Source organism: Diachasmimorpha longicaudata, chromosome 9 (genome assembly GCF_034640455.1).
Source record: "Diachasmimorpha longicaudata isolate KC_UGA_2023 chromosome 9, iyDiaLong2, whole genome shotgun sequence".
Lineage (NCBI taxonomy): Eukaryota > Metazoa > Arthropoda > Insecta > Hymenoptera > Braconidae > Diachasmimorpha > Diachasmimorpha longicaudata.
In genome coordinates this window covers 4973985-5001639 of record NC_087233.1, presented here as the reverse complement: position 1 = coordinate 5001639, position 27655 = coordinate 4973985, and the positions used below count along the sequence as shown (strand labels likewise).

Genomic DNA, 27655 nt, shown 5'->3' with positions numbered 1-27655 from the left:
TAAAATTTTATAAAAATGTCTGGTCTTCAGGAAATAGTTTACGAACTTTTTGTTCGTATCACTAATTTGTTAATTGAGGATAATTTCTAAACAATAGAATTTTCGAAAAGAAAAATTCTAAAAATTATGAAAATTAAAATAATTGTCGTATTTTATTTGTAATTTCTTGTAGAGTTGCTTTTGATTGAAGATTCTAGAATGAGAGATATTTTTCTCTTATTACTGAAATCAACGAAGAATAGTTCCTTATCATTTCGCAAAAGTTGAGACAGCTTGGGGAGCGGAGGCTTTGATAATCGACTCACGTCGAGTGATTTGATGAGGAGGAAGTTGTGGTGAAAGCGAGAGAGAGGAACGAATGATGTGAGTCGTTGAGTGCGGAACGATAAAATGAATATAGTGGAGAAGGGAATGAAGAATTAATTGAAGGGGAGAAAAATCCACTCTCTACAGTCTCAATTTTCTTTATTCTCAAACAAATATTTTTTCAACACCAACGGAAGAGACTAAACATTTGTTTATCTTCGCAATAATTTATCGTTAATCTTGTTGTTATTTTTTTTTTTTACAACTGTCAAGTACACAGATACATGAATGTCTTTCTCAGCCAGCGAGAAATATTTTCTTAATCTCCCGATGATTTTTTTTTATTTGTCAACAACAACAACAACAATTTCTTTCGCTATGGGGAGTGGGAGGGCCTCTGCTGTGAAATGAACTTTAGAGAATTGAATTTTTTTTTAGTACAAAAATCTGAAATCATTCAACAAGTTGTCGTGTTCAGGTTGATTTATTATGTATTATATATGATATATTATATATGATATATTATGTATTGTATAATATATTGTATATAATATTTTAATTTGGCTGTTAAAAAATTCTGAAAATATATTTTAGGACTAAATATATTTATCCAATATATCTTTGCTGATATTTTGGTTGGCAATATATTTTGTCCTAGATCCGATGTCGATATTGGATATAATCGAAAGAAAATAATTGGGAAAATTAGAATTTTCCGACCACTTCCGTTACCCCTCGACTCAAAATGTGAGACAGCCAGACGGAATCCTCAGGGAGATCTCGACAATGTCAGTGAAAAAATTCAAAAAAAATTCCCTCTAATTTTTTCAAAAGCAATTTCACCGCAGGGGCTGCTCCACTGTGATACCCTCAACATCCCAGTGAATTTGATTGATTCACTGGCATAAAACACGTGTTTTCTACGTGTGCAGAGAGAGGAGGGGGTCCACAGTCATTCGAATAAAACGCCTGAAGATACTCCGTATCCGTCGCTCCCATATTCAACTCAATTTTCACGCACATAAAACACTTTATCACTCTGATATACGTGAGATATATTACATTACCACGAGAGGAAAAAAAATCAATGGATAAAAATTGTTTTTCTGTGATTCCGAGGCTTTTCATCATTCTTATCATTCACCATTACTTCTTATTACATTTTTGTTGATTGTTTTTCACTCGGATTCCTGAGATTCAGTACAAAAATATTATTTCTGGGATATGTGCGGATCAATTTACGTCTATGGAACTTCAAAATTGGTTCTAATTTCAATTTTTTAAATAATATATCTTTTGAATTTTCTGCTCCAAAGGGGAAGGGAGAGGGAATTTTTCGTGTAATTAATTTCGGTAATTTTTACACAAAAATGAATGGAAAAACTTTTGAAGTCAGTTATCACAAATCCTCCGTCGATTTCCAGATCCTTTTAATATTTTTTTTGACAATCTGATGCTACGGGGCAAAATGAGTCAAAGTATAAAATAATCGAAAGCTCCAAAATCTTCTAAAAAAAATTAGAAAACGTCTCAAAAAGGAGAAAAAAATTGGAAAATGTTTTAAAAACAAACTGCCCATTTTGCCCCGCTAATGTTTGAGAAAATTCCAAATTCAAGTTTCATCAATCGATCAATTTTAATCGATTATGGATCGATCCGTGTATCAATATTCATTATTCATGTCACCTCGTAATATTGCATCAATCGGAGCAAAACAGATCGTCTTTTTTTGATTTTGCCTTTGCCTCCCCCTCCCCTACGAGCAGATATGGACATAATAATACAAAAAAAATTAGAATTCAGGAAAAATAAATTTTACGATCGATAAGGAGTACGAGAATAATCTTTATTTGCCTAAGAAGACGGTGTGAGTAGAGGCCTCAATTGCAGTCCACCCTTACGCTCACCCCCCACCCCCTCCTCCCTTATGATTTTTTCCTTGTCCCTCCTCCGTCTCTTGTACTTTCTGGTCTCACTGCAATCAATGTCCTTGACAATTTCACCCTCAGTGCTATTACCATCGTGAATAATCTTTCCATCATTATACTCATTCAATTTTCCATTCTCCTCATCTCCACTCGACCATGGCGACTCACTCTCGCTCTCCCCGCCCTTCGGCTCCTCCCTTCTGTCCTCCTTAGGGTGCGTCTCTTCTGTCTGAACGAAAAAAATCAGTAAAACGTTTATAAAAATCATCACAGCATAATTCTAATATTATAATTCTCGTTCAGTGCAGTAGCTCCAACTACATAATTAATATTCCTAACTATGAATTAAATTGTTAGGATTCGATAGTAATTATATTTTCATTTTGTTGTATGGTAAAAATTACTTTTCTCACTCGTTACGAAATGTACTATTAGCAGTGACCGAGTATTCGCAAAATTTCATTGAAATAATTCTATAACTCACCGTGGGAACAGTCGTTCTGGACGGTAGTGTCGATGTTGTAGTTGTTGCTGTTGTATCAGTGGTATCACTGCTCTCACTATTGTTGCTTCTCCTTATGCCCGCGAACATCGTCGCCCCCTCCTCAAGTGTCTTGACACGTGTGAAACGCCTCCCCACCGGCCAATTTTCCACCGAATTTTTGAAATTTACGATATTACCTTTTGGGGATATTTTCGTTGTCCAAACGCTGTAATCACTGCTACCAGTGCTGCTGTCACTGCCAGCACTCGCATTCCTCCATCTTTTTGCTAATTTTTAATTTTTACGTGCATTAAAATTTTGCGTTCAAAAAAATCCAATTAATTCTTAGACCCCAACAATTTAAAAAAAGAAATCGAACTTATTTAATTCGTCACCCCCATCCCCCATCTCCCCCCTTCCCCTGTGTATCCACATGTACTTTAAATTTTTCCACGCTACGATTTTACCCCATCCTCTCCGAACTAAAAATTCCATGAATTTATTTATAAAGTAATTGACGAAACTCACTGTCGTTTGATGTGGTAGATGAGTTTGTTGTTGGGGGGTTGCGTTTGAGGAGGGGACTACCACCCTCGGGGCTCTCGTTGCTGTATGTACGTGTGATGAGTATACGGGGGCTGCGTTTTGATGAATTTGGGTATGTATCGTATTGCGTCACACTTGTGGTATCTTGACGATACGCCTGGTCTACCAGATTTGCTGCACTTGCGCTGGTTCGTACGGGTTTACTTCCGGTATCACCTTTAAAAAAAATTATATTTACGAAAGGGAATGAAGGGTTAGTAACGAGTTGAATTGAGGGATCGTGGAATTACCCACAAAATAAATTAAATGCCTACATGGAAAATTATTGCAAGCCATCAATAATAACAATAACAACAAAAATAATAATAATCCATTAATTGATTAATTGTGATTATTGAAGAATTCCCCATTCAACAATTAATTACAGTTAATATAATAATAATAATAAATTATTATTATTGATTGATTGCAATAATCTATATAAATAAAATAGTTTTTTTATTGTTAACGTCAATGAAAAAATTATTTTGCAACAATACCTGGATCAGATGTAGGTACTTGTAGTGTATTACACGAAGCAAACTGCATTCTACTTTTGCTAAAACCCCTGATATTTTCACTGTCAAAGCCCTGAGCCCTTGAATTAGTACCTAAATAAAATAGTGCCTCACTGAGACGTCGCTGAGTGGGTGGAAATGGAAATAATGATACGGGACCACTCCCTGATGCTCGCCTAGAGCCAGCTGCACTCGGTGTTCTCGCCTGTATCTCCTGCAATCCAACAATTACCAACCCCCGTCGCATTTACCCCTTGGATTTCAGGGATAAAAAAAATCGAGGGATTTAAAGTGATGAATTCACTCTATTTATGATTCATTCGTTGATAGATATGTTGTAAAGTTGAAAGGAATAAAACGGTGGGAGGTTTTTTTTACATTGACTTTTAGCTGAAATTCATATTAAGTCTGAGTTAATATGGAGATTATTTTTTTACTGCGATCCTGATGAGATTTTTCGTTTAAATTTAGATTATTTTATTCGAAAAAATCGTCATTACTTGTAGATTTATTAATTTTCGGCTAAAATCGTCATTAAAATTTCGCTGATCTACCTATTAATTTTTAGCCAACAATGACACAAATTTTCTGACAAAATTCCCTTTAATTTCAAGCCAAAATTCCGATCACTATCTAACTAAATTGGTGCATCTCCTTCAATTCCCCGAGAAAATGTCCATTGTCTTCACTCACCTGTTGAAGCTCTGACTTTGTGACTTTTTTCCTCCGGTAATTCTGAAAAGATCTCCTAAGTGTTCGTGACTTAACTCCATAGAGAATTCCATTAATCAGAGGTGAGAGGGCTAACAGTAGTGAGGCCAAGGACGCTATCCACATGTGTATATTTGGGCCATTTTGTACAGCTGCACCACTGCACACCTCCCACAAAATTAATCCGCAGTACGGGAAGTAGAGGAGGTAAAGAGGAACAACAAGTTGCATGACCTGAAACATCAGACAGTTCATTTCCGCTCCGTAGCACTACCGATTTTCTCCAAAAAAACACTGATCATCGCGGATAAAGCTAGCGAGGAGGGATGGGAGTAACGAATTGGGGTCATTACAGACCCCATTCGTCAGCGTCCATTCGATTGATCAGGGAACTTCCGTTACAATCGCGAGAAAAAAACCGGAACGATTTTGGACGCATAGAACCTGTGCTACGACGGACTGAGCGATTGTGATCGAGAAATCGATTATTGATCCATGGATCATTTATAAAATTCTATTCTCAAGTTTCCCGGGGCTACGTCTGAGGGAGTGATCTTTCTTCAATGCAGACAGCACATTTGCAATTCAGAATAATCGAATTAGAGGACAACAAACTGATTTCATGGAGCCATTGATCAGTGATCCATAGATCACTGATAATTTTTGTAAAAGTTGTATTGAAATTTTCGGATTTATCAAGTTGAACCCCTGCGAAACACATTTGGGTTCATAGGGGCTGGGTTATGAGGGAAAAGGCTATTATGATCTACGATTCAAGTGATCTATAGATCCTTCATCAAACTCGATTTTTACTGACACAAGATAAATCATATCATAAACACTTTTGCCAAAAAAAATGTGCTGTCACCCCATAGAAGTGTGTATCACAATTACATGATCACTGATCGATCCATAACGATCCACAGATCATTCGTAAATAATGAAACGGGATTTTCTCAGCAACTACTCAACCAAAATGAATAATTTTTTTTTTCAATTCATCTGTATTGTATCTGCCGTGAACTTACAGTACTGGCAGCGCTATGAAATCTCGGTGGTCCCCCGGCACTAGGTGCTGTTATTGTTGGCACGTAGAAGGGATTCCTCTGGTGTGTTATCGTGACTTGAGCGCTCAATGTCACTTCGTAAATGGCACTGGCTATTCTGTGTCGATGATACCTAGCTATTCCGAGTACCCGGAGATTGCAGAGTGTCACGAGGAAGACTGGGAGCATTAGGCCGAGTAAAATGTAAATTATCGCGTAAATTATGCCGACGGTGCTCCGGGAGTTGGTGAATTCCGGAACGCAGCATCCGAAATCAGAATTGTATCTGTAGGGGGTGACGATGCCGAATAGGGGGGGGAGGCAGAGGAGGACGGGAAAAATCCAGGATGTTGTCAGGCCGAAGATGACGCGTCTCCTGGACACCACCGCGGTATAATGGAGAGGTGCTGATATCGCGTAGTACCTGAGAACAAAAAAAAAACACTCGGATTTTTTTTTTTTTTTTAATCAGTTTTTATGTAAATTAATGTAGCTGGGGTGGGGGGGGGGCGGGAGGTAGAGATCTGGAGAGGAGCCGATTCGATAGATCGAGAAAAACTAACGCGAATCAAAAAAAAAACTGGCCCTTTAGGTCCCATAGAACTCGAGTTACAGCTAAAAGAGTAAATGATCGAGGAACCAATCGATGATCTATAGATCATCCGGCAAAACTCGTTTAGGAGCTTTCGCCGAACTTGTGGGGCAAAATGGCTCGAATGAAACGATAATTTTGGCAGTCATAGTGATCCAGCGATGGATCAATGATCTATAGATCATTCAAAAAAATTGATTTACGATTTTCTCGGGAAGTTGTTGGTCAAAACGAGTGATTTTTTTTTTAATTCGTAGCTAAATTTCTCGGTCTATCGATTGGTGTCATTCTCGACCCTCTGGCTGTCGAGAGTCATCCGGAGGTGACGTTAATAATTTAAAGGATAATATTTTTAGTCCTTCACCTGTCACAGTTGAGACCGGTGACTGTCCAAAGTCCAACAGGATGTAGCACACTGAATATAAACCCATATAAAGTACACCAGGGTCCTGCCAATGGCCATCCACCACTGCTGAACACCAATATCGCAAGGCAAACAGCTGATTCCACAATTCCAAGGTGTATTAACAGAAGTACGGTATTGGCTGTCTGTTGTTGCTGAGTCTAGAGGGAAAATCGTATCGACACGTGAAACAATTATTTTTGATTGACAGTAACGACCTCAACCTTTGAAACAACATTCAGAAAAATATTACAGTCGAGAATAGCTACAATCGATTAATTTTTTTTATCAAACTGAGACAACAATTCTCTGCTCAGAGAGTTCAGGAATTATCTGCAGAGTAAAGTAATGGGGCAAAATGGGTCTTTATTTGTTGTTTATTTGGGCCTTTTGTACCTCTTCATCTCAAATATTTTTTTCAATTATCGGATTATTTTTTATTTGGAAATTTATTGGGGAAATTAGTCTAGTGATTGGGTTATTTTTGGAGACCAACTTCACTTTCCTCTCGAAATCGGGAACTGGGGATATAAAGAAAATTGTTTATTTACTTCTTTATTGAGGCCAAGCGCAACAAGTAGTACATAGGCATTGAGAAGAAGGCCCGAAGTGGAAACAAGGACGAGTATTACGTCAAAGGCCCCAAGGCCCATTCCTCCTCTCGACTTTGATCCACGGGAGAAAATTCACTCCATCAATATTTTCATCCCCTCGTCGTTTTCCGTCATTGTGTGATTACCTGTGAATGATAAAATTGAATAAGACGGGGGAAAAATTTAGTCAAAGGGAAATACTGGGAAAATATCTCGCATTTCTCAGCCAATTGGAAAATGCCGGATGGCTTCCTCTTTGTACTCGGTATGTCGTATTGAATTTTCTTCCGGGGGAAACTTTATCTTATCAGTGAATGGTAGGAAAATTCTAGGTAAAAAAGGAATAAAAATATGCGATTTGGAAATTTTCCCCGATAAATTTTTGGCTTTTCTCATTCAATTTCTTTTAGTTGAATCGGGACCGGATTTTTTTTCAATTTTGAATTTTTTAACAGTTAATTTTCTTTCAATAACACGCTTCCACTGTCTTCATCGATAATTCTGTTACAATGTTCCCTCGGTGTGGTTCCATTATCGACCATTAGTCGAAGCCGCACAGAGGGAGTCTGCACTATGCGTTCCCGTCGCGTCGCTCCATGCAAAACTCCTCAGTTGCATGTGGGTTACTCGAATTAATTGTCGAGATTCAATAGTACCTGCGTCTTGTATCGATGTTTCGGGGAGGAGAGACGGGAATAATTAATTTCGGGGTAAGTTTGATGCATACCGCGAATGTATCGTTAATATTCAATCGAATTCCGGGTGATTGAGATCACCAAATGCACACGGAGACAAACATTCAACGCCACATAATCCAAAAATAAGTAAAAATTACGTTTGCAGACGTAATCGGCTCGAACTCCAATTTATTAAAAATTATGAGTCGTAAATGGAAGTCATTAATGAGTAATTAAGGAAAAAGGTGAATTTTTTCGAGGAAAAAAATTATTTAAACTAATTTTTTTTTTACCGATAAGAAATATCTCGTGACGCATCAGAAAATTTTCCGCTATCAACTGGGAAATTTCCCAATGCATCACAGGAATTTCCCCCCAGAAATTTCCTAATTTACCCCATCCCCTCTCCCAAAATCAGTGTAAAATCCATGAAAATGAAACGTCTTCGTTCTAATTTCTGCGTAAACCTCCCCAACCCCTCCCAGGGGTCATTTTCACCCCCATGGGGTGACTATCGTACGATGAAAATAATGAAATACAAGGGGGTGCGTTGTTTATTTTTCTCCGTGAGTCAAGATGTTTCTCTTTTCTCTCGTAATTTTCTCGTCTCTCTGGGAAACCTCAGGGGATGCTCATGTATTTTAATAACACACGTGTGTATCTGCCCCACAAAAACCCAATTACCTTGAAAACGTCACGGTAAATACTTCATGAATTTAATTAAGCGAATGAAAAATCGGAGAAAAACAAAAAAAAAATTCACCTCTTTTTTTTTGTCACTCACCCCTCGAATTTGGGAGGTACTATGAATAAATTATCATCCCTTTGTAGTCTCCCTGAATTTTATGATTGTGGGCAGACCCAACGCGATATAAAGAACGTAAAAAAGTCAATCATTTATTCAACAACACGTGTCAAACGAAATTGACGATTAATTGCGTGAATTCTTTTTGTCATGACATCTCTCAGTCATAACGATAAAATCGCCTCCTAATGTCATTAACCCATTTTGCCCAGGTGTTACTACACGAAAAAAAAATTTAGGTGATAATTAGATCTCCAGGGGGCGAAACCAGAGACGAGGGTGAATTTTATTCCAAAAATTAGCCAAAATTAGTCCAATTTTTCCAACAAAACTTGACCCAAAACGTTGTTGATTGTCTCGAGGTTCAACTTTTAGAAAATTTCTTTCCGTGTAAAATAACAAATTCGCGGGAAATTTCAAACCCCGAAAGATCACAAAAAAACAGATTTAAATGAAAATGGTGGGGGGGGGGGATGACGATAAACCAATTTAAACTCTGAGATGAGGTGCCCCAGGTGTAGCAAACGTCTAACGTTATTCTATCCTCCCCTCAGGCTGCCCTCATCAAGCCCACATGGGGTGAGCCCTCCCCTCAGGGTATCAATTAATTCTAGTTAAAATTTAATTAATACCGTTTAATCACTCGCACGATTAATTACACCTGGGGAAGGTGAACTCCATTCCACTGTTCTCTCTTATCACCTATTTTTCTTCACCATTATCATTTTGCACTGATGGGTATCGTCTGCATAACGAAACAGAAAACCTTGAACCCATCGATGGCTCGTGTACGCGACCTCAATAAGTAAAATATTCCCTCTTCAACAAGTTTTTTTCTTTTATATTTGTGGTGGAATCTGGTGATTGTCTTCACTCTCACATGGCAACATCGATCCCCCTCCCCCTTCTCTTCGCCCTCCCTTCGTTATACTCCAATCGGGCACCTTAATTTTTCGTGCAGTTTCATTATTTTCCGTTTCACTCGGAAATTCAAATATTGCGCCAAACGATTTGGGTAGACTGCGGAGGGGGGAGGGGGGAGGAAGTTGTGACGGGGGAGATTAATTATCGAGGGTGATCAAGTCTTTTGTCCGTATATTCATGAGGGTGGGAAAAATATTATTTTTACGGAAATTAAATCACTTCATTTCTCGTGATTGCAATGACTTCATAATTGAACCGTAATATTGACAGAGATGGCGCTGATTTGTGATTTGTTGCATAAATATTAGTTACTAACTAGGACCGAGTTAATTATCTCGTTATTCGAGTGATTTTAATTTTTTTTTTATTGGAAAATAATTTTTTGGAAATTTTATTTGGAGTTTAGACGCAAATTGATATAAATTTTGCTACTGGGGTTGTTCATAGGGGTTCTGCAGTTAAAAAAATTGAAATATAAAAATTATTAGTAATTAAAAGGGCTACGATTATCGAAATTATAAAAGTTATTGGAATTATTGAAGTATTGAATTTTTCTGTGAGGGAAGGTCCATCACCAGGGGATGATCAGTCACTCTTTAGTCCTCATTCTCATCATATTGTTTAAACAATATTATTATTCGTGTTGAAGTCACATACATTTCTGCCCCCCCCCCCACCCTCGCTGATAAAATTCATAAATTTAGCGTTCCAGATCACCTGAGCATTTTCAATTCATCCCTTTCAGTGATTTTTTATGTGGAAAACCGAATGGGGAATGTCTCTGACTGGCTAATGGGATCGTTATCGATCCTCAAAGTCGTCATTGATATTTTCGATTTCAAAGATTTCAAAAGATGGGATAGACAGGAAGCTCTTTAAGCTCCTTATGACCCAAATCAAGCCGGTGACCTCGAAACTCATGGAACCGAGGAGATTCGATTTCCCATTGAGAATTCCAATAACGAGTTTCAAAGAATATCCCTACATATCGCCCTTCATTTTGTCTCGTCGATTGCCCGCCATTTTTAGTATTTCAAGATCACCCCTAACCTCTCTGTTGTCTGGAAAACGCGGGAAAAGTGCTCTCCGTCTGCGTACCGTATCGCACGGAGATAAATCACGATTAAACATTACGTAATTATTCGCGTAATCATTTGTTTTCTGCTCGAGAAAATGAGGAAAATCGATATATCGGAAAATTAATGGGAAAAATAAATGGTACAAGTTGAGGTAAAATATTGTTATTGTTTATGATCAATTATAGTTATTGATTCCCTTCAATGTGTTCGTCATTTTTCTTTATAGTTTAGTTTGTAAAGAGGACGCTACGAAACAACTAAAAATAAATCACAAAAATGAGTGGGAAAAAGTTGCGTGATAGGAGCAGGTGGATTAACGTTAATTCCCTTCCTCGAGAGGGAGTAATAAATTGTTGAACAAAAAATCAATGGCATCCTGAATGCCGGAACCAGGGAGGTACCATTAGTGCCCACAGACCGCTCATTAATTCCTTAATAATCTCGTTCGACTTTCCAAGGGGAAGACAGAGTTCAGTTCAGTTCAGTGCAGTTCATGCAGTTTTCCATAATTATCTTTTTCAAATTTCGCGGGGTTCGGGTGCGACAAAGTAACGAATGAATCGACTAGGAAATTGTCGGTTTAGAATTGTGGTCATTAATCCCTTTTGCCGAGGAATTTTTATAGTTATGGGAAAAGAAAATTCGGTGAAAAAACTAGAATTTTCTTTGCTCGGAAAATAGTGGGGGAAATGGCGGTTTCCTTCACTTGAGAGTGAGGGTGAGACTGATCCAATGAGCCCTTACACAACTTGCTATTGGTGGGCGATGAAAAATTGTCTGGAAAAATATCATTTGTTATAAATCTTCCGCGGAAAATGACAAATGAAAATCTCGGGAAATTCGGAATTCAGATTCAGGAAATATCGGGCAACAGAATTTTTCTTCTTTGCGTGAGTTTCTCGGAAAATTATCTGAGAATATGTAATTTTCTGTTTCTTCCGGAAAACTCTAGGAAAATTGAAGAAAACTTTGTACAACTCACAATCATATTTTCTGTTTGCTTTTCACCTAAAGTTGTGTACACACAACTGTATCAGGAGAAGATTGACGTGGCGATCCCTCGAGTATTGCGGCAAGTGTTGGGAAACTTGCAAGAAAGTAGCTGACGGAAAATTGAAAAACTATAACCGGAAAATTATTGACATTTTCGGAATAACTGGTTCAATTCAGTTGAGAATCGAGTATTTTCCTATGAATTTACCGCTCTATCCACTGAAGCTTCTCTCATTGGCTCTCTCCCTCGACCTAATTCATTAAAAAAAATGTAATTTTCCCATCGGGAAATTTGGAAAACTCAGTAAAATATTTTCGTTTGTCTCGCACCCGGAGACCGTCTCCATACGCGACAGCAGCCGAAAAAAAAACTGAATTCTGGCCACGAGTTCCAACTCTCAAACAGCAATTCTAAGAAACGTTGGAAAATTCTAATCGGAAAATTGTTGATACTTTTCCTCTGTCACCGATTAATCTCCTTGAATGGAATTTTTCCAATTAAAAAAGTCCCGGTGTCCTCTCTTTTCATCGGATTTCCCTCGTTCGTTGTCCAGAAAGCACCGTTACGCCTGAAAAAATCCACTGCGACGATGAAAAAGGAAAACCCAGGAAAAACCATTGAAAAGGGGAAAATGAAATTGGAAAATGAGTCGTGTATTCAGACACTTGGAAAATTGATTCTCTTCGTTTTATCACTTATCCCCGAGGAAATAAACTCATTGTCATGAGTGGAAAAATGGTATTTGTCCTCAAACAGATGCAGAATTTTCCGCTGGAAAAACTCTTCATCCTCTCCCCCCTTTTTTTCTCCGATTTTCGAAAATCCATTTTCTTCCGGACGTTTTTAACTCTAAAAAATCATGACACCCCTCAAAATTAAATTATGAGGGGCAAAATAATCTTTGTCGTCGACCCCTTCCCCTCCCCCGAGAATTTTCCGCCGGAAAAACACTCCATTCTACCCCACATTGCATATTATATCGCAAATATCTCCGGTATTTATGTGGCGAAATTCATTCCTGACCAGACTTTTTCAGCGCAAATTTTCCTAGTCATCCACTGGGATAATTTCCAATCTCACCCCTAGATTATTTTTCTTTATTTCTGCGAACTTGAGAAATTCTCAATTATCATGATCATCTGAAAAAAAAACAATCTCGTAACGATTCGCTCGCACGTAACCACCAATCTCCTTACAACCTCCACTTGAATAAACTCCATCGACCAAAAAAAAAACATCCCCAAGTGAGTTTACGATACATTTTCATGATTGTCTCCTTGAAAATTTACTAGTGGAATAAATTTTTATCGTTCGAGGTATCGCGTTATTGTCTACCGTTATTCCAGAAATTACCTCGATCGTGGAATATCTCGATGTTGTGGTTTTTTATTCAACAAGAACGAGGAGTATAAAAAGACAGGGAAATTGATGAAGTGGAAGGTGACGGTGGGAGTGAGGGTGTGGAGATGAGAAGAGTTGTTATTGATGATCGAATAGTGACCTTCGGTGGACAGCGGAACCATGAGGATGATGGTGAAAATCTCGATGTACAGAAGGTCATCTACAGCTGCTGCGTCTACTTCTGGGCATTCGTTATATTTGTAGGAATTGTCGCTGGGACTTTCGCTATTAGTTATGTATTTCACTTAGGTTAATAAATAATTTTTGACGATTATTCACAATTTTTCGCTCGGTCGGGGGTGGAAGGAGGGGTGACAGGGGGTTGGGGTTGCCTCTATTAAAAAGCTGAGTAAATTTACCCACAAATTAAAAAAAAAATTATTCATTTAGGCTCAGCGGTTCCCGAGAAAATCCCGAATCAATTTTTGGAAACGATCTATGGATCATTTATAGATCCCTCCATCAATTTCACGATTCTTGCGATAAAGAAAACTCGATCTTCGTTGTAGCTGAGCGTGAAATAATTTTTATGAATCATCTAGCGATGATTTACCGATTGCCAGAGAATCTCTCGATCATTGATCAATTGCTAGATCCCAATTCTATTTTTCTTCATAACTCGGGTTCTATGGGAGCGAAATGGACAATTTTTTTTTTAATTCGAGGGTATTCTTCCCGCTCCATCGAATGGGACCACCTCCGCACGTCTATCTCCCGGGCAGGGGTAGGTTCGCCCCCAGTAGGGTTGGAATAAAACCCACCCCCTAAAAAAAATTTGCTTCCGGTTTTCAAGTCAAGAGACACTCTATTTCTAGTTACTTCTCGAGTCGCTAATTCAAGGGTCAACGTAATAGCTACATGAGGACGTGGGTGTGTGGGAAAACAGGCCACAGAGGGATGTAAAAAAGAGGGAGTTGTAACTACACAGATTTCGCTACAGCTCTGTGATCATTCGAGTTAATTTCAACGTCACGTGGGGATAGAATAGCTCCAGGGGGATGGGTGAAACGAGAAAACGAGGTCTCGCGTGGCTAAATTCATTTGTCCAACGGAATGATATACCGAGGGAAAAAGAGGAGTCCTCACGTAACTGAATATAACTCAAATCACACGGGGCATCGAAATTCATCAACAACGAAATTTTTGGCGATTTATTCGTTATTTATGAGGGGGTGGAGGGGGCGAAGTGAATACGTAATGAGAGGAGCTTCATTTGTGAGGTCATTTTGAAACAATTGAGAGAATAATTTGAATGTTACTGGAGCGTTAGTCCAATTACGAGGATTATTTTTATTCTGGGGGTGGGTGAGGGGGTGGAGCTAATTTTACTTTGCGAAATATTTCGGGGGTTTAATATTTCGGGGCAAAAGATTTAAAACATTGATTTATTTACATTTGCTATTTTTGAATACTTCACTCAATTTTAATTCTAATTTTATTGTTCATTTATTTAAAATTTATGGTAAAATTGCTGGAGGGAATGAAATATTTTTAAAGATGGAGAAAAATTTAATTGAGTGGTCAAAATATGTGGGTAAAAAAAATACTCGAAAGGAGGAATGGAAATTTAAATGATAAAGATGACAAAGGGAGAAATCCTGAAGATGAAATTTTAATTTGATACAAAATGGGAGAGAGAATACTAGAAAAATTTTAGCTTGAATGGAAGGGGTGGCTTTCCAACCCCCAGAGTTCACTTTTTCTAATCTGATCACTGACCTTTCAACACCGCATTCATATAGATTTTTTCTCGATTATCTCGTGACTGTTTTTCACCGTCGAAGGGTGTTAAATATACATGGGAGGGATAGGTCAAACGTGGGGGCGATTGGTGGTGGAAATGGGGAGGGAAATTAAAATTGTCAAGATGCCAGACACTGGGTAATTGGGTTGATTGTGAATTATTCAAGAATAAATTTCGATTTGGCTTTCTTTATTATTCAGGTATTTAATTCGGTAAGTGTCTAGGACAACGTTGGGTTAGTCCTTAATTCATATCATTAGGTGACTGAGGAAAGAAACCCGCAACTAAATTATTAATATCGACTCGTTGCCCCAGATATTCTGTTAAAAAAATTGAGATTTTTTTATTTGCGTCACGAGGAATGAAATTAGATTGTAATGAACATTTTTGTTTAAACAATATCATAAACAAATGCTGAAAGAAATAATTATTCACCGCTCAGGATTAACTTCACTTTATTTGCGTCACTGGAGCGCCAGTGGCGCCTCGCGGTGAGTCAACTCCGAACTATAAGGACTTGTGACGTCATTATACTCTAAAATAATTATTTTTTCATGAAAATAATTTATGTAAAAGACGAAAACACTAAAAATTCTTTATTTACGACCTTTACCGCAGCAATCCAGTCGATCAGTCTCAAAATAAAAATAATAATAATAATTTTCGGACAAATCACGTCTCGTGAATTTTTTTTCGCGAATGAAAACGCGTTTTTCTGCGTTTTATATTGAAATTCAAAACAAGTGATTGCGAGTCAGGCGAATATATTGATTTTACAGGCGTACCGAATTGATACTGGTCGACTGACATATCGATTCTTCACATGTCCTACTTTCGTCGAGTCAAAACGTCAGGATAAACGTCGAGTCCTTTTTTCCACTCTTCCCCTCCCACTTTTTTTTTTTAACAACTACTTCCGTTTGGTCTTCATTCCGATGGCCCAGGGTTTTTTTTCCAAGGGGGTGGGGAGGGGATCCTGCACGCGAGGTGATTCCTTCCGTCAGACGATGGCCGACGTGAGTGGAGGAAACGATGAGTCCAAGGTGACTTCATAACCAAAACAAAAAACAGTCGAGTCATGGGGATTTTCGGGTCGATTGAGGAGTGAGGTGAGGGTCCCTCCCGGCGTTGGGTGGGGTATAATGGGTGGAATGGATAATTTTGAGAGGCATTAAAGAAAGATGAGCCGTTCTTCGTGCAAAGCTTTTGGATTTTTTCAAATTTTCCCGGAAAATTCGGATTTTCCCACTTTTCCGGGAACATTTCAGGTGAAAATTAATTTTCTCGAATTTTCCTGGACTTCTCCAGCGTAAACTCGATTATTTTCATTTATTCAGAAACAATTTTTCTAGGAAAACATTATTTTATGATTTTGGGAATTTATTTCTTCGAGTTTTCCGAGGGATTTTCCTGGGAAAACCAGTATTTTCGTTTTTCTGAAGGATTTTTCGATCCATTGAAGTCATGTTGAGCTGCGAAAAAAAATCTTGAGCAATCGACACCGTTTTTCAGTTACCAGAATTTTCTAAAAAAAAATTTCCCGGAAAATTCTCTTCGGAGAAATTCCTAGTGTATGTCGACATTACGTACGCCCTCGTGATAGTGTCAGTAATGACAAAGAACCATAGAAAATGTGATTCTGTCGTTCCCGAACAGATGGAAAACCCTTTCCAATGGAAAATTGCTTTTCATTTCCACAACTTTCCACTCCACGTCTCGGGGGAAATGGCTCGCTACCTAGATTAGGATTATTTTTGGCTCCACGGTAGTGTCAATGGTAATCGAGAAACCAGGGGAAAATGTGGCTCCCGTCTCAGGGAAAAATATGAAAAGATAAATTCAATGGAAACACCATTTTTCATTTCCACAATTTTCATTTCACTACATAAATAGATACACCAGACGTGATGGCACAGTTAACGGGTGGGTGTCACTCAACGAACGAAGACAAAGTGAGAAAAAATAGACAGACGAACACACCAGAAAAACCATGAAAAACCTTTCGCTTTATTAGTGGAAATAAACCATTGAGAGGAAACCGAACGAAACAGATGGAGTGGAAAAACAACTCATCAAATAACAAACCCATTTTGCCCCATTACTTTCTACAAACTTTTCCGGAAAATTTACAGCTCATTAAATAATCCATAACTGATCTACAGATCATTCATAAGATCTACAGATGGACCATTGTCACTCTGAATTGAAAGAACAAATTAATGGGGCGATCAATCAATGATCTATAGATCATTCGTAACGCTGGATCATTAATTTTCCTGATTTCTTGTATTTGAATTTCAATGCCAACCAATCATTTGATCTCTGCACCTCCTGAATTAAATGAAAATGTGAGATTGATTTGACGATCGATGAATGATCTATAGATCATTTCCAAAAATTCATTTGGGATTTTCTCCGTAACTACCGGGTCAAAACGAATAATTTTTTTTTCAATTTGTGCGTAAATTCGTCTGGATTTCCATGTGTCACCCCCCCCCACCCCTCGCTGTTCTAATCAAATTGATTTTTTACTTTAGAGCAAGGGCGCGTGAAGGTGATGGAGTGGCGTTGAAAATCATCTCATGGGGTGGATCGGTAAATATCCGATTCAAAACACTGGTCATGAGCCCAATTTGGCTCCAGGATTTCCGGATTTCGTGAAAAATGATGGTTTGGGGGGGAATTAGTAACCGAAATAAAGTAACAGATTACAGAGATAAGAGGCCAGTGTTTTTTCAATTTATGGGTGAGCCTTTTGTTGCTGTACAATGGGGTGACTTGGACCCCTGAAGAGGCCATCGAGGCGATTAATTTCAAGGGTTCAAAAGGTTTTACCCGCCATCGAGATATCGTCGATTCGATGAAAAGATAGTTCCAGAAATTCTTGCTAATAATGCAAATATATACAAAAATAAACATTGTAGCATGTCAAGGTCACTCTTGTAATATTCATGATGGACTATGGCATAATAATTCAGGTGATTTATCGGAATTGATGGGCCACTGCGAATTGGATAATTTGGGGAGTAAAAAAAATTGAGAGGACGACATTTGTTGGGGGACATTTTTTCCGATGACATTGGGATCTGTAATTAGATTTTTGGGGGGAGGGGGAGTTGGGGGGTGAATGCGGAATTTTCAGGGTGCGGGGACAGGCAAATCTGGATAACACAGACCGGAGGGGAAAATGGACCGGGAGGGGAAGATGGACCACTCAATTTTTTTGGTCATTTTCCGCGGAAAATAATCGAGTAATTTTGGGGTAATGTCATTTAACAATTGGGGGTGATTTGGCCATTTTTCTCGGGGGGACAGGTCATGATGGAGATACCAAACATTTCGGGTAATTTTTATTGAACTTCTCTCTTCGTGTGGGCGAAATTGATTTCGGGTTTGGGGTGAACGCGGTTGAAAATAATCGATGGGGGAGGTTTGATTGCGGTTTGTTGAATTTGTCTTTCGAAAGAGGGGATTGATAAAAAGGTAATAGAATCAGTGATTAGGGGTATTCAGACATCTCAACGAATCACTGCTCGATATGTATTGAATCGATGAATTCTAGAAAAAAAAAGTTACACTGGACGTTATGAACATTTGTTGTTTTTTTTAAATGTCACGAAACATGACAGTGACCCTCGTGACCGTGAAAAAAATTGTCTGGGGGAAAAATTGTTATGTAAGTTCAATTTGTCAGAACGTTTTGAAGAAAATTCATGAGTTCGTAGTGGAAAATGAATGAAAAATTGACGATTCCACTGAATTTTTAGCGCCGGAATATTTAATAAAAAATACGTAACGTCACGTAAATATTCCGTAGAGTCTCGTGAACGTGACTCATTCGTCTGATGACTCCAAAATTGAAGAGAAAAAATATTAAAAAGTGGAACTGCGCATTTAAAAAATTTTCTATTGTTTACGATTTAATTATCGTCTTCCGCTGTAAAAGCCGCAGACAAAATGCAGAGAAAATGGCGACATTGTGTCTACCCACTGTAATGTCCGGCTGTACACACCAACTTCCGCCCTGGTGTCTGGCCAAGTGGTACATTTTCTACTTTATATCCCAGTGGAAGTTCCTCGACTTTCTGTTTCTCCCTCTCGCTCTCTCTCTTGCTCGTAAAAACTATAGCTTCATACAACCCCCGCAGATGCTACACGTTTCGTCCATTCCTCAAGCGACGAAGGGGTGAACAAAATAAAAGGGCATTTCCCCGTGTTTGATACAACCTGACCCCATTTTCATGCCCGGGGGATTTTATTTCGAAAAAAAACGCGACCAACTGTGTTCTTTAACTTAATAAGGCAATTTAAAATTTTTATTTAGTGATTTATTTACACGGGGGTTGAAACAACCCCCGGAGTTGATCGATAAATTTTCAAAAAAATCGTGAAAAAGTTTCGAATTTCCGAAAAACGAAAAAGCTCTCGTTCTGTGAATTTTCTCGATGAGTAATTAACATTAAATTTCTTCATCTACCCCCTGTAAATATCCGAGACCCCATGGGGGTAGTTAGCCCCCAGATTGACCCCTGGAAAATCCGGAAAATTATTTTTCTGCGAAAACTCAAATATTTTCTCACTAAAAAATTTTTCTTCCTCCACATTCGGTAATAAATTTCTCTGACTCATCACTGGAGTGTCTAACTACCCCCTGACGTCATCTTTCAACCGCACGGCGAGGCTCACCCCCAATTCGCCTCCGGAAAATTTGGAAAATTCTGGAAAATGATTTTTCGCCAGAACTCAATAGATTTACAGAACCAAATCCTTCTATTCTTTGAAATCCCATAATAAATTCCCCGAACTATCCACTGGGGTCATTATGGACCCCACGGGGTGAACTGTCCCCATGATTAAGACCCGGAAAATTCGGACATTCTCATTTCCTCATGAGAAAGGAGAAAAAGTATTCAGTGGTGCGGGCGTGAGTCAAAGGTCGATCGTCACCCCTGCCATAGGGAGAAATGGAAAGGTTGTAGACCCGAGGGTATTTAATAATTAAAGCGTTGTACCCATCGATTGTGTCTGGTATAACTCTGAATAAATTCACATTTCCCGCGGAGAAAGACAATTTTCACCGCGAATTCATCAGAGGAAAATGGCGGAATTCCTGCAATATTTAATGAACATTTATTTTTCGTTGGACTTAAAAAACATTCACGCAAATTATCGTTGTTAATTTAATTATTTTTTCATTTTACATTTTATGTTGGAGAAATGTATTTATTTTCTGGAAAATTTATTTCTCCTGGGAAAATTCCTGGGAAATTATTGACTCATTATCCAAAATAATTTCACCCCCAAAATGTGACTTTTTAAATATTTTTAGGTTTTTTTTTTAATGGTTGTCACAAGAAAAATTGGGGCTAAACGGTTTTAGTTAATGTTATGGGGAATTTTCCGATCTGTGAAATGGGGTTATTCCTTATTGACGACAGGAATTATTTATTAAGGGTCACGAGGGGCCTCGTGACACTCGTGACCCACATGACAATTTCTCAGTCGAGGAGATGAGCGAAATTGTTGGAAATTATTCTAATGTGATTGTAGGGGTGGTTTCCCCGAAAAGCCGGGAAAATTTCCGCTGGGAAATTCGATTGGAGTTGAGGAAAAGTGGAAAATTAATTTTCCGGGGGAAGTAGTTTTTGGGGAATCGCTGGGAACCGCATGAGCAGAAGAACTTCTTCTTTTTTGAGTTAGAAAAACGGCTAAAATATTTTTGGAAAATCGCTTTAAATCCCTTCGGCCTAATAAATCATTGTTTAATCGTCGGAAAAATATTCCGGCCGTCGAGTGACGGCCGTTTCAACCCCCTGGAACACCTCCGCATCTAGATATCGGGACACAACGGTACGTTGATGTGGTAATTGAGGGGAAAATGGTTTTTTGTCTCTGGAGAAATGGCTTGATTTATTGAACTCACCCTCGACGCCTCATAAACCGAATCCCCTCGGGTTCGCGGTTGGAGGCATTCGCACCCCGAGCATTTCACTTTTTATTGATACACGAGAAAATTTGTGTTCAACGGTCAATTATTTTTCCTCATTTTTCACTCACGTAGTGCTCACTCCCCCTTAAATTTTTTATTCGATAAATTTCCCTACTTTTTCTCTATTCAATTATAAATTTTTATTCCGTAAATTTGTTTATTTCTCGTCATTTTTGTCATTAAAGTCTCACTGTTCATTCGATACATCTCATTAGATTCCATTAAAAATAAAAAAAAATTAATAATTTATTGAACGCGTTCACTTGAAAAATTTATTGATCACCCGAAGTGATTCAGAACTAATTTAATTTAAATTTAGTAATTTTTTTTTTCAATTAAATTAAACGAAACAATTTTTTTTTTCAATTAAGAAATTTTGTCTTTCACTTCTTGTTTTCATTTAATACAATATAATTTCACTCTTTTCGCCGAGATGTATTTGTATTATTTATTGTATTATTGATTATTTATTTTATTTTATTAGATAATTTTTTTTTTCTTTTTTATTCGATTTTTCCTGCGTTTAATCTCTTTTAATTGGACGGGAATAAATTCTCCCGAATTAAATATCCTCGGTAATTACCTCGAATTTCCTTAATCCGCCCTTAAACTTGCGGCGTGTCACGAGCGAAAGTTCGCGGTGGTTTGACCGGGGTATGGAGGATCGCCGGTGGTAGAACACCCCCGACGTGCGCCACGTGCTCACTCGAGCCGCCAAATCCGCAATATCACCCTCACCCCAGTGGCGGTGGAACCAGTATTCACCCTTTCTGGACAATCCTTCAGGTATCCCTTAAGAATGTCCGGGAAACCCCCAGACGTCCGAGATGACCGAGAGATTAGCGACTGAAGCTTTTGTTTATAATTTTTTTATCCGGAAAGAAAAATGAAGGGATAAAACTGACGGCGCAGATCTCTTTCTCTCGACTTTAAACTTAAGATATTGGTAAAATGAAGGGGTTTTGGAGAAAATTTTATAGAACATTTCTTATTCGAAATTTTCCGCTCTCCAAAAAAGGTTCTATAGTGATTTCGTCTAAAATGGACCGTTAACGAGATAATGACGATTTTACTCAGAAAAATCCCAACGTTTTGGCTGTTTCTTTTTCTAATTGTTCAATTGATTTATTATTATAATGATTAATTATTTTTTTAATGCCGTATTACATTTCTTTTATTATATTATGATCTACAAACATTCAGGTGAAGCTCTTCGTCTCTCAAAATAATTAAGGGTGAATAAAAAAAAAAGGAAAATTGGAAAGATTAAATCCTTGAAATGTTATGACGCAAAGTTTTTAATTCCGCAGTTACTGCGCATGTTCATACGAATGAATGAGGGTAGCTAGGGTGGAGGGGGTGTAAAGCACAGGTGGAGGGGAAAAAATGGACGAGAGGGAGAAGTTTCGTCTCAGGGGATTTTTTTTATTTTCTTTTTGGGATGACTTCAACCACTTGTTTGATTAGAGTGTTGAAGTTAAAGATGAATGGGAGGGGTTGAAAAGTGGAGGGTTAACTGCGTTATACGAGGGCAATACAGAAAGGGGCTGAGAATGGTTTTACTGTTGTCTTAGGGAGCCTTTGGTATTTATTTTCAAGGAGAAAAAGAAATTCTTCACGTGGAAAAATTTTATAAAAATATTTTCAGTGAATTATTTTTTAATTTCAACTTCCATTTGTTTATTTTTGTTTTCTGTGTTTTATTGAATTTTCTAATTTGAAGGTCAATTATTTAGTTTCAGAATAGCGAGATGGAGAATTTTATTTTAACTCGCGACACTGGGAGACTGACATTGGAACAGCGCAGATTCTACGAGATGAGTGGTTACCTGGTGATTCCCAAACTAATACCTCAGGAGACCCTCAATAAATTCAGTCGCAGGTAAAAAGGTCGTACTGAAGACTTACACAAGTATCAAATTAGTGGTTGTGAACAAATTCAGATTTTTTACAGAATTTTTTAAATTCTTTTTCATTACAATAACGAAGCTGTAAAACAAGACAAACTCCTTTTGACTACTGACCAGTTTTTGCTAAATATCTCGAGACTTAAGAGAGATAGAAAAAACTTTGTTATAACCTTTTTTGTAAAGGGAATTGAGTTCTACAACAAATGTCATAACAAAAAATCTGCTATCTCTCTTAGATTCGGAGATATGCCTTTAAAAACGCGGATCAACATGAGTTTTACCCCTTTGCTACTGATTACTCGAGGGTAAAGTGATACTTTACGCACCCCCCGCGCTGATTTCAATTTTTCTACTTTTGGGCCCTGGTACGGGGCCTTGGAATCACGGGAAATAACGTCTGAACTTCAGTTCTTCAATTAATTTTCTCTGGGAACTTCCTCTCAATCTAATCGTTATAAAAACATTGGAAAAACTCCTGATGACAGGTTCGACGATATCGTCGCTGGAAAAACCGGTCGAGGCGTGATGACAGTGATGAGAGATGTGGTGGATCGATCATCCGTCAATAAGCTCCAGGATATCAACCACGATGAAGTATTTCGCTGTTACATCGAGAATAAAAAAATCCTGGACATCGTCGAGTGCTTCACCGGGGGAAATATCATGGCTATCCACTCCATGCTCATTGCAAAACCCCCGGATGTTGGGGCCAACAGCAGCAGGTGAATAGTTCAAGTCATCCGAATTTATATTTCCAACATGTGCGAATATATTTTTATAACAAAAATGTCCCGCCAAGGGAATAATATTCGTCATTTTATTTGTCGATTTTTTTTCTCGTCGTGGGATTTTTCTTGCTTCACTGGGTTTATCAATCGATCATAGACACCCACCCCATCAGGACCTGTACTACTTTCCCATTCGTCCGGTAAATAAAATTGTAGCGACGTGGACAGCCATTGAGCCCTGCGACACGGAAAACGGCTGTTTATTCGTCGCCCCCGGGAGTCATCTCCGGGGAGTGCTGTATCCACACGCCTATCCCCAGGACCAGATTGCCAACAAAATGTATTTCGGCATTCAGGTACATGCCCATTAAATATATACACATACCAATAATTATTTATACGTAAATATATGTTTTGTTTATATTTATATGAACTAAAATGTAAGAAATCGCATGAACGTGAAAATTCATGCGATTTTGTTATTAAAAATGATGGATTATCTTGAAAAATATGGAAAAATGAATCTCCTCGAGATCTCTGTAGAAACACAGAGAAATTTCCGCTTTTAAACTGCAGTCACAATCCCATTTTGCCCCATAATTATCCGGAAAATCCCTGAGAAAGACTTCCAGCGTAAAAGTCGACTCGATTCGACTTCTTATTTTTATTTAGTAAATATCTAAAGCTATTCTGAATGAAGGAGCACTTGTGACCAGGGTTTTGGATCGGAAATTTTCTCATTTTTCCAATAAAATTCTATCCCATCACCTGCCACCGGTCATTCTCGAGATATTCATAAAAACACAAAAGATAATTTCTTGACGTAATCGCTCGATCTGATTTCTCCGTCTTTTCTGTCGAGAAAATAATGTTTTTGAAGTCAATAAAGTCTTGAAATTCAAAGTTGGAAAAGAGAGGAAAATGTTCTGACAATATTGAAGTATGACAGAAATGATGTTTGAACAGGATCTGTCGGAATTCACTCGGTGGATAGACCTTGAAATGGAGCCTGGTGACACAGTTTTCTTCCATCCACTTCTGATTCACGGATCCGGTGCGAACAAATCGAATCGTACGAGAAAAGCAATTTCCTGTCACTACGCAGCTGCGGAATGCAACTACATCGAGGTATTGGTCTTTAATTCCATTGTCAAGAAATTACATTCAATTATCCAAGAATAAATGAAAATTTAACGTTGAAATTCCGAGCCCGCCCGAAGCCAGTTATCAAATTCTCACTGCAGATCTAATTGATTTTCATGAATACATCTACCAACTTCAAGAGATTGTCTCGTGATCAGTTTCATCAGAAAACCAGAGGAATTTGCAATTTCAAACTCTGGTTCTGAATTAATATCATCCCAGATTTCCTTAAGTTTCATTGATTCTACGATTTCCCAATTTAGTTGTGATTTTATTTTTAAAAAGGAAAGTCGTTCGTCTACATTTGTTAGTTACTAGCACCTGTTTGTTGATATTGTTACAGGTAAATGGAACTGTTCAAGAAAATATGGCGAGAGAAGTTCTCGAGGTAGCAGCGAGACGATACCCGGACATTGAAATTCGTTTGCAGGACGTCTGGCGGTTTAAGTCCAGTATAGCACGAGGATTGAAATGTAATCTTTAAAAATTAATATTGACTCTATGGCATGAAGTTGAATCAATCAACATTGATTTTTCGATCTATAAACAATCTGCTAGTGATGTCGCCGCAAATCGATGAGAATAAACTATAAAAAAAATCGATGCACAAAACGATTAAGGGAGCCAGTAATAATCATACAACTCAATGCATTTCTCATGATCAATAGACAAGGATTCAGGATTGGGATAATGAAGGATAAATAACCGCACAGTAGAAGATGTAACAGCGACATTGTCGCCATTATTATTAATATTATTATTAACATCACGTGGTGACCGATGATTCATTGAATTGACGTAACAGTGCTTTGAGTTTGGATCTTTGTACGTGTTCTCGTGTCTGACACTGGCACTAGATGTGCGACATATTGCCAGACATATTTGAAATCTGTCGAGACTACGAAATCTTATTTTCACGGTGTCCTCGGTTCTACGGGACTTCTGGGCCTCACGACGCACTGGGGATGCGTGGGGCTCCTTCTTTGGTCTCCTCTGGAAGCCAAAGACAATGATTAATTAGTCATTCATTAATATTTCCTGCGATTTTTTTATGCGAGAATTTACTGCTCGATGCAGATCTGAAGTGATAAAACGAGATAAGTCAGTTCTTGATCAGTTCTTGATGAATATCTCGGAATGAAGGGGAGATAGACGAAACTTTGTTACGACCTTTTTTGTGGAGCGAATTGAGTGCTACAAGAAATGTAGAGACAAAAATTCTGCTATCTCTCTTAGATTCGGAGATATGACTCAAAAACTTGATGCAGAGATAAGTCAAGTTAGCTCGTGCGACCACTTTGCTACTGATCTTTCACTTTATGGATAAATTTCCGGAAATTTATCTTTTTTTTTTGTGCGTCTGTGGTGGTACCTTTCCAGGGTGAAGACAGCACGAGACGCAGTACTCGTAGACAGCACAACAGCCCTCGGGATTGCAGGTCTCACAGCTATATCTCTCACGTTTGACGAGCGTTATTACACCTGTGGTTTCAGTCTTTTCGAGATCCCCTCGGCAGCAGCCACCAGGTAGGACCTCCTTCCGAGCGCAGACGAGACCCCTCTCGTCGACAATTAGAGCTTTACCCTGAACCAATCCGTAAAATCCATGCCATCAAGAAAGGAACATTTATTAAATCGAGATTTTTATTTGGAATCGATTGAACAGTCGTGAGCTAGAATTCTCTTAATTAATTTGATAAATCGAATGAATTTGAATTAATTAGATTAATATAGTTCATTTAAATTAATTTTGTTAACATGTATGAATCATACTAATTATCGACGTTATGAGCTCTCCGTTAAATTACCCTTTGCTGGCCGTGCAAAATTTTTATTCACCTGTATGGAATTTCGGCAAGTTCGTGCAACCTCACTGACACTCGACCCATTATGATTCTGATCTAGACCAGCATCATCAGATGCAGACATTGCTGGCCAGGGAATATGTTTTCCCCCCAGATCGTCATCAGAATCCTGATCCGCCCCTATATCATCGTTATCAATCAACATACTGTCGTCCCCATCGTCTCCATAGTTACCCACCGGTGAGTCAATCTTCTGAAGGAAAAAAAGTCCATTTTTATTTATAACAAATTAAAATAGAGGACAACATCATTTTCGCATTTTTCGTTGAAAGTTCCTAAATTTAAAAGAGATGACGATTAAAAGCTGTCAGGGAACTTTATTTTTTATTATTTATTCTTGATTAATGGTTTATTTATTATTCGACTATTATTTTGTATTCGTTGTTTTTTCAAAATTATTTACAAATATCGGAATAGTTTTCTTTCAAATAAGAACAGCGAATTAATTTGTTTAAATGCTTGAAGAAAAATTTGAAAATTTAATTAGACGAGAAAACATTTCAAAAAAATTAATAAAACAAAAAATATTTTTTTCTTAGACTTTCTCGCACATTCTCAATCGCGATAAATAGTTCCCTCACGAATTAAAAAAATTAAAAAACTGGGATAACGTGATAAAAACAATTATTTACTTCATGTGCCAGTAGAGAAATAGCGCAGTATGTCAGAGACAGGGCGAAAATGAGAGCAAGTACGATTCTCCTGCGTAGAAGACGTACAAGCCCACTCCAGGTGGCAGCCAGCCTCATTTTCCTGATTTTCCGATGAAAAAACAATGCAACAAATCCCTGAAATCTGGTTTATTTACTCATTTCTGGAGGATCATCACGAGGTCCTGGTGACCTCATGTCGTTGGATCGATCCTCGAGCCACCAGGAACCTCCAAAATCCACCGATTGCACAAGCCCCAGGTAACGTTCAACAATTATTCACTTCAAAATTACCAAAAACTCAATTTTTATAGCAGAAATCGGCGAAAATGGTCGCTTTTTTTTGAGGACCGCGGGGGTGGCGATATGTCACTAGTTTAAGGTTATTCTCGAGCGAACGCCATTGGCGGAATGAAAGGCATGGGTGGACCAGTGGGATTGGAGGGAGCGATTCGGGCGGGAAAATTCAAAATTAAATTCAATGTTCACTTTTTCTCATTTGAGAAAGTTCATTTTCCCCCAAATCTCCTGACAGACAAAATAGAAATTCTACAATTGATCAATGACAACTAGGCTCTGT

At 38.1% G+C, this 27655-nt stretch overlaps 3 protein-coding genes across 4 annotated transcripts; 1 reads left to right on the top strand and 2 right to left on the bottom strand.

Annotated features, from left to right (window-relative positions):
- Window positions 1-448: 448 nt before the first annotated feature.
- LOC135165836 (uncharacterized) lies at window positions 449-21407 on the bottom strand. The gene is made up of 9 exons (XM_064127570.1): window positions 20714-21407; window positions 7125-7312; window positions 6535-6734; window positions 5561-6002; window positions 4515-4766; window positions 3804-4035; window positions 3247-3480; window positions 2719-3005; window positions 449-2463 (listed from the first exon to the last, which is right to left on the bottom strand). Exons 2-9 carry the CDS (start codon window positions 7224-7226, stop codon window positions 2161-2163), a joined length of 2052 nt encoding a protein of 683 aa, XP_063983640.1. The 5' UTR covers window positions 7227-7312; window positions 20714-21407; the 3' UTR covers window positions 449-2160.
- Window positions 7823-25274, top strand: LOC135165861 (phytanoyl-CoA dioxygenase, peroxisomal-like). The gene is made up of 6 exons (XM_064127615.1): window positions 7823-7876; window positions 22516-22661; window positions 23175-23411; window positions 23575-23773; window positions 24384-24545; window positions 24904-25274. The coding sequence occupies exons 1-6, from the start codon at window positions 7838-7840 to the stop codon at window positions 25042-25044; spliced, it is 924 nt and encodes a 307-aa protein (XP_063983685.1). The 5' UTR covers window positions 7823-7837; the 3' UTR covers window positions 25045-25274.
- On the bottom strand, window positions 25161-27487 carry LOC135165860 (SREBP regulating gene protein). 2 transcript variants are annotated; one of them, XM_064127614.1, is made up of 4 exons: window positions 27058-27487; window positions 26400-26615; window positions 25933-26145; window positions 25161-25553 (listed from the first exon to the last, which is right to left on the bottom strand). In XM_064127614.1, exons 1-4 carry the CDS (start codon window positions 27172-27174, stop codon window positions 25176-25178), a joined length of 924 nt encoding a protein of 307 aa, XP_063983684.1. In that variant the 5' UTR covers window positions 27175-27487; the 3' UTR covers window positions 25161-25175. The 2 variants fall into 2 exon arrangements, with proteins under 2 accessions (XP_063983684.1, XP_063983683.1); XM_064127613.1 differs by having other exon boundaries at window positions 26400-26618; window positions 27058-27485.
- Between the last annotated feature and the right edge of the window lie 168 nt (window positions 27488-27655).

What these genes read in the sequence shown, in the direction of transcription:
- LOC135165836 (XM_064127570.1), bottom strand. Translation starts at nt 7,226, where the DNA reads ATGGGCCTTGGGGCCTTTGACGTAATACTCGTCCTTGTTTCCACTTCG. An exon ending in TTCATAGCGCTGCCAGTACT is followed by an intron (nt 4,767 to 5,560) that starts GTAAGTTCACGG and finishes CTGATGTTTCAG; the next exon opens with GTCATGCAACTTGTTGTTCC. An exon ending in ATCTACCACATCAAACGACA is followed by an intron (nt 3,006 to 3,246) that starts GTGAGTTTCGTC and finishes ATTAAAAATTAG; the next exon opens with CAAAAAGATGGAGGAATGCG.
- LOC135165861 (XM_064127615.1), top strand. Translation starts at nt 7,838, where the DNA reads ATGTTTCGGGGAGGAGAGACGGGAATAATTAATTTCGGG. An exon ending in CGGGAATAATTAATTTCGGG is followed by an intron (nt 7,877 to 22,515) that starts GTAAGTTTGATG and finishes TCAATTATTTAG; the next exon opens with TTTCAGAATAGCGAGATGGA. An exon ending in CTCAATAAATTCAGTCGCAG is followed by an intron (nt 22,662 to 23,174) that starts GTAAAAAGGTCG and finishes TCCTGATGACAG; the next exon opens with GTTCGACGATATCGTCGCTG.
- LOC135165860 (XM_064127613.1), bottom strand. Translation starts at nt 27,174, where the DNA reads ATGAGGCTGGCTGCCACCTGGAGTGGGCTTGTACGTCTTCTACGCAGG. An exon ending in CTTGCCGAAATTCCATACAG is followed by an intron (nt 26,146 to 26,399) that starts GTGAATAAAAAT and finishes GGATTGGTTCAG; the next exon opens with GGTAAAGCTCTAATTGTCGA. An exon ending in GCTGTCTTCACCCTGGAAAG is followed by an intron (nt 25,554 to 25,932) that starts GTACCACCACAG and finishes TTTGGCTTCCAG; the next exon opens with AGGAGACCAAAGAAGGAGCC.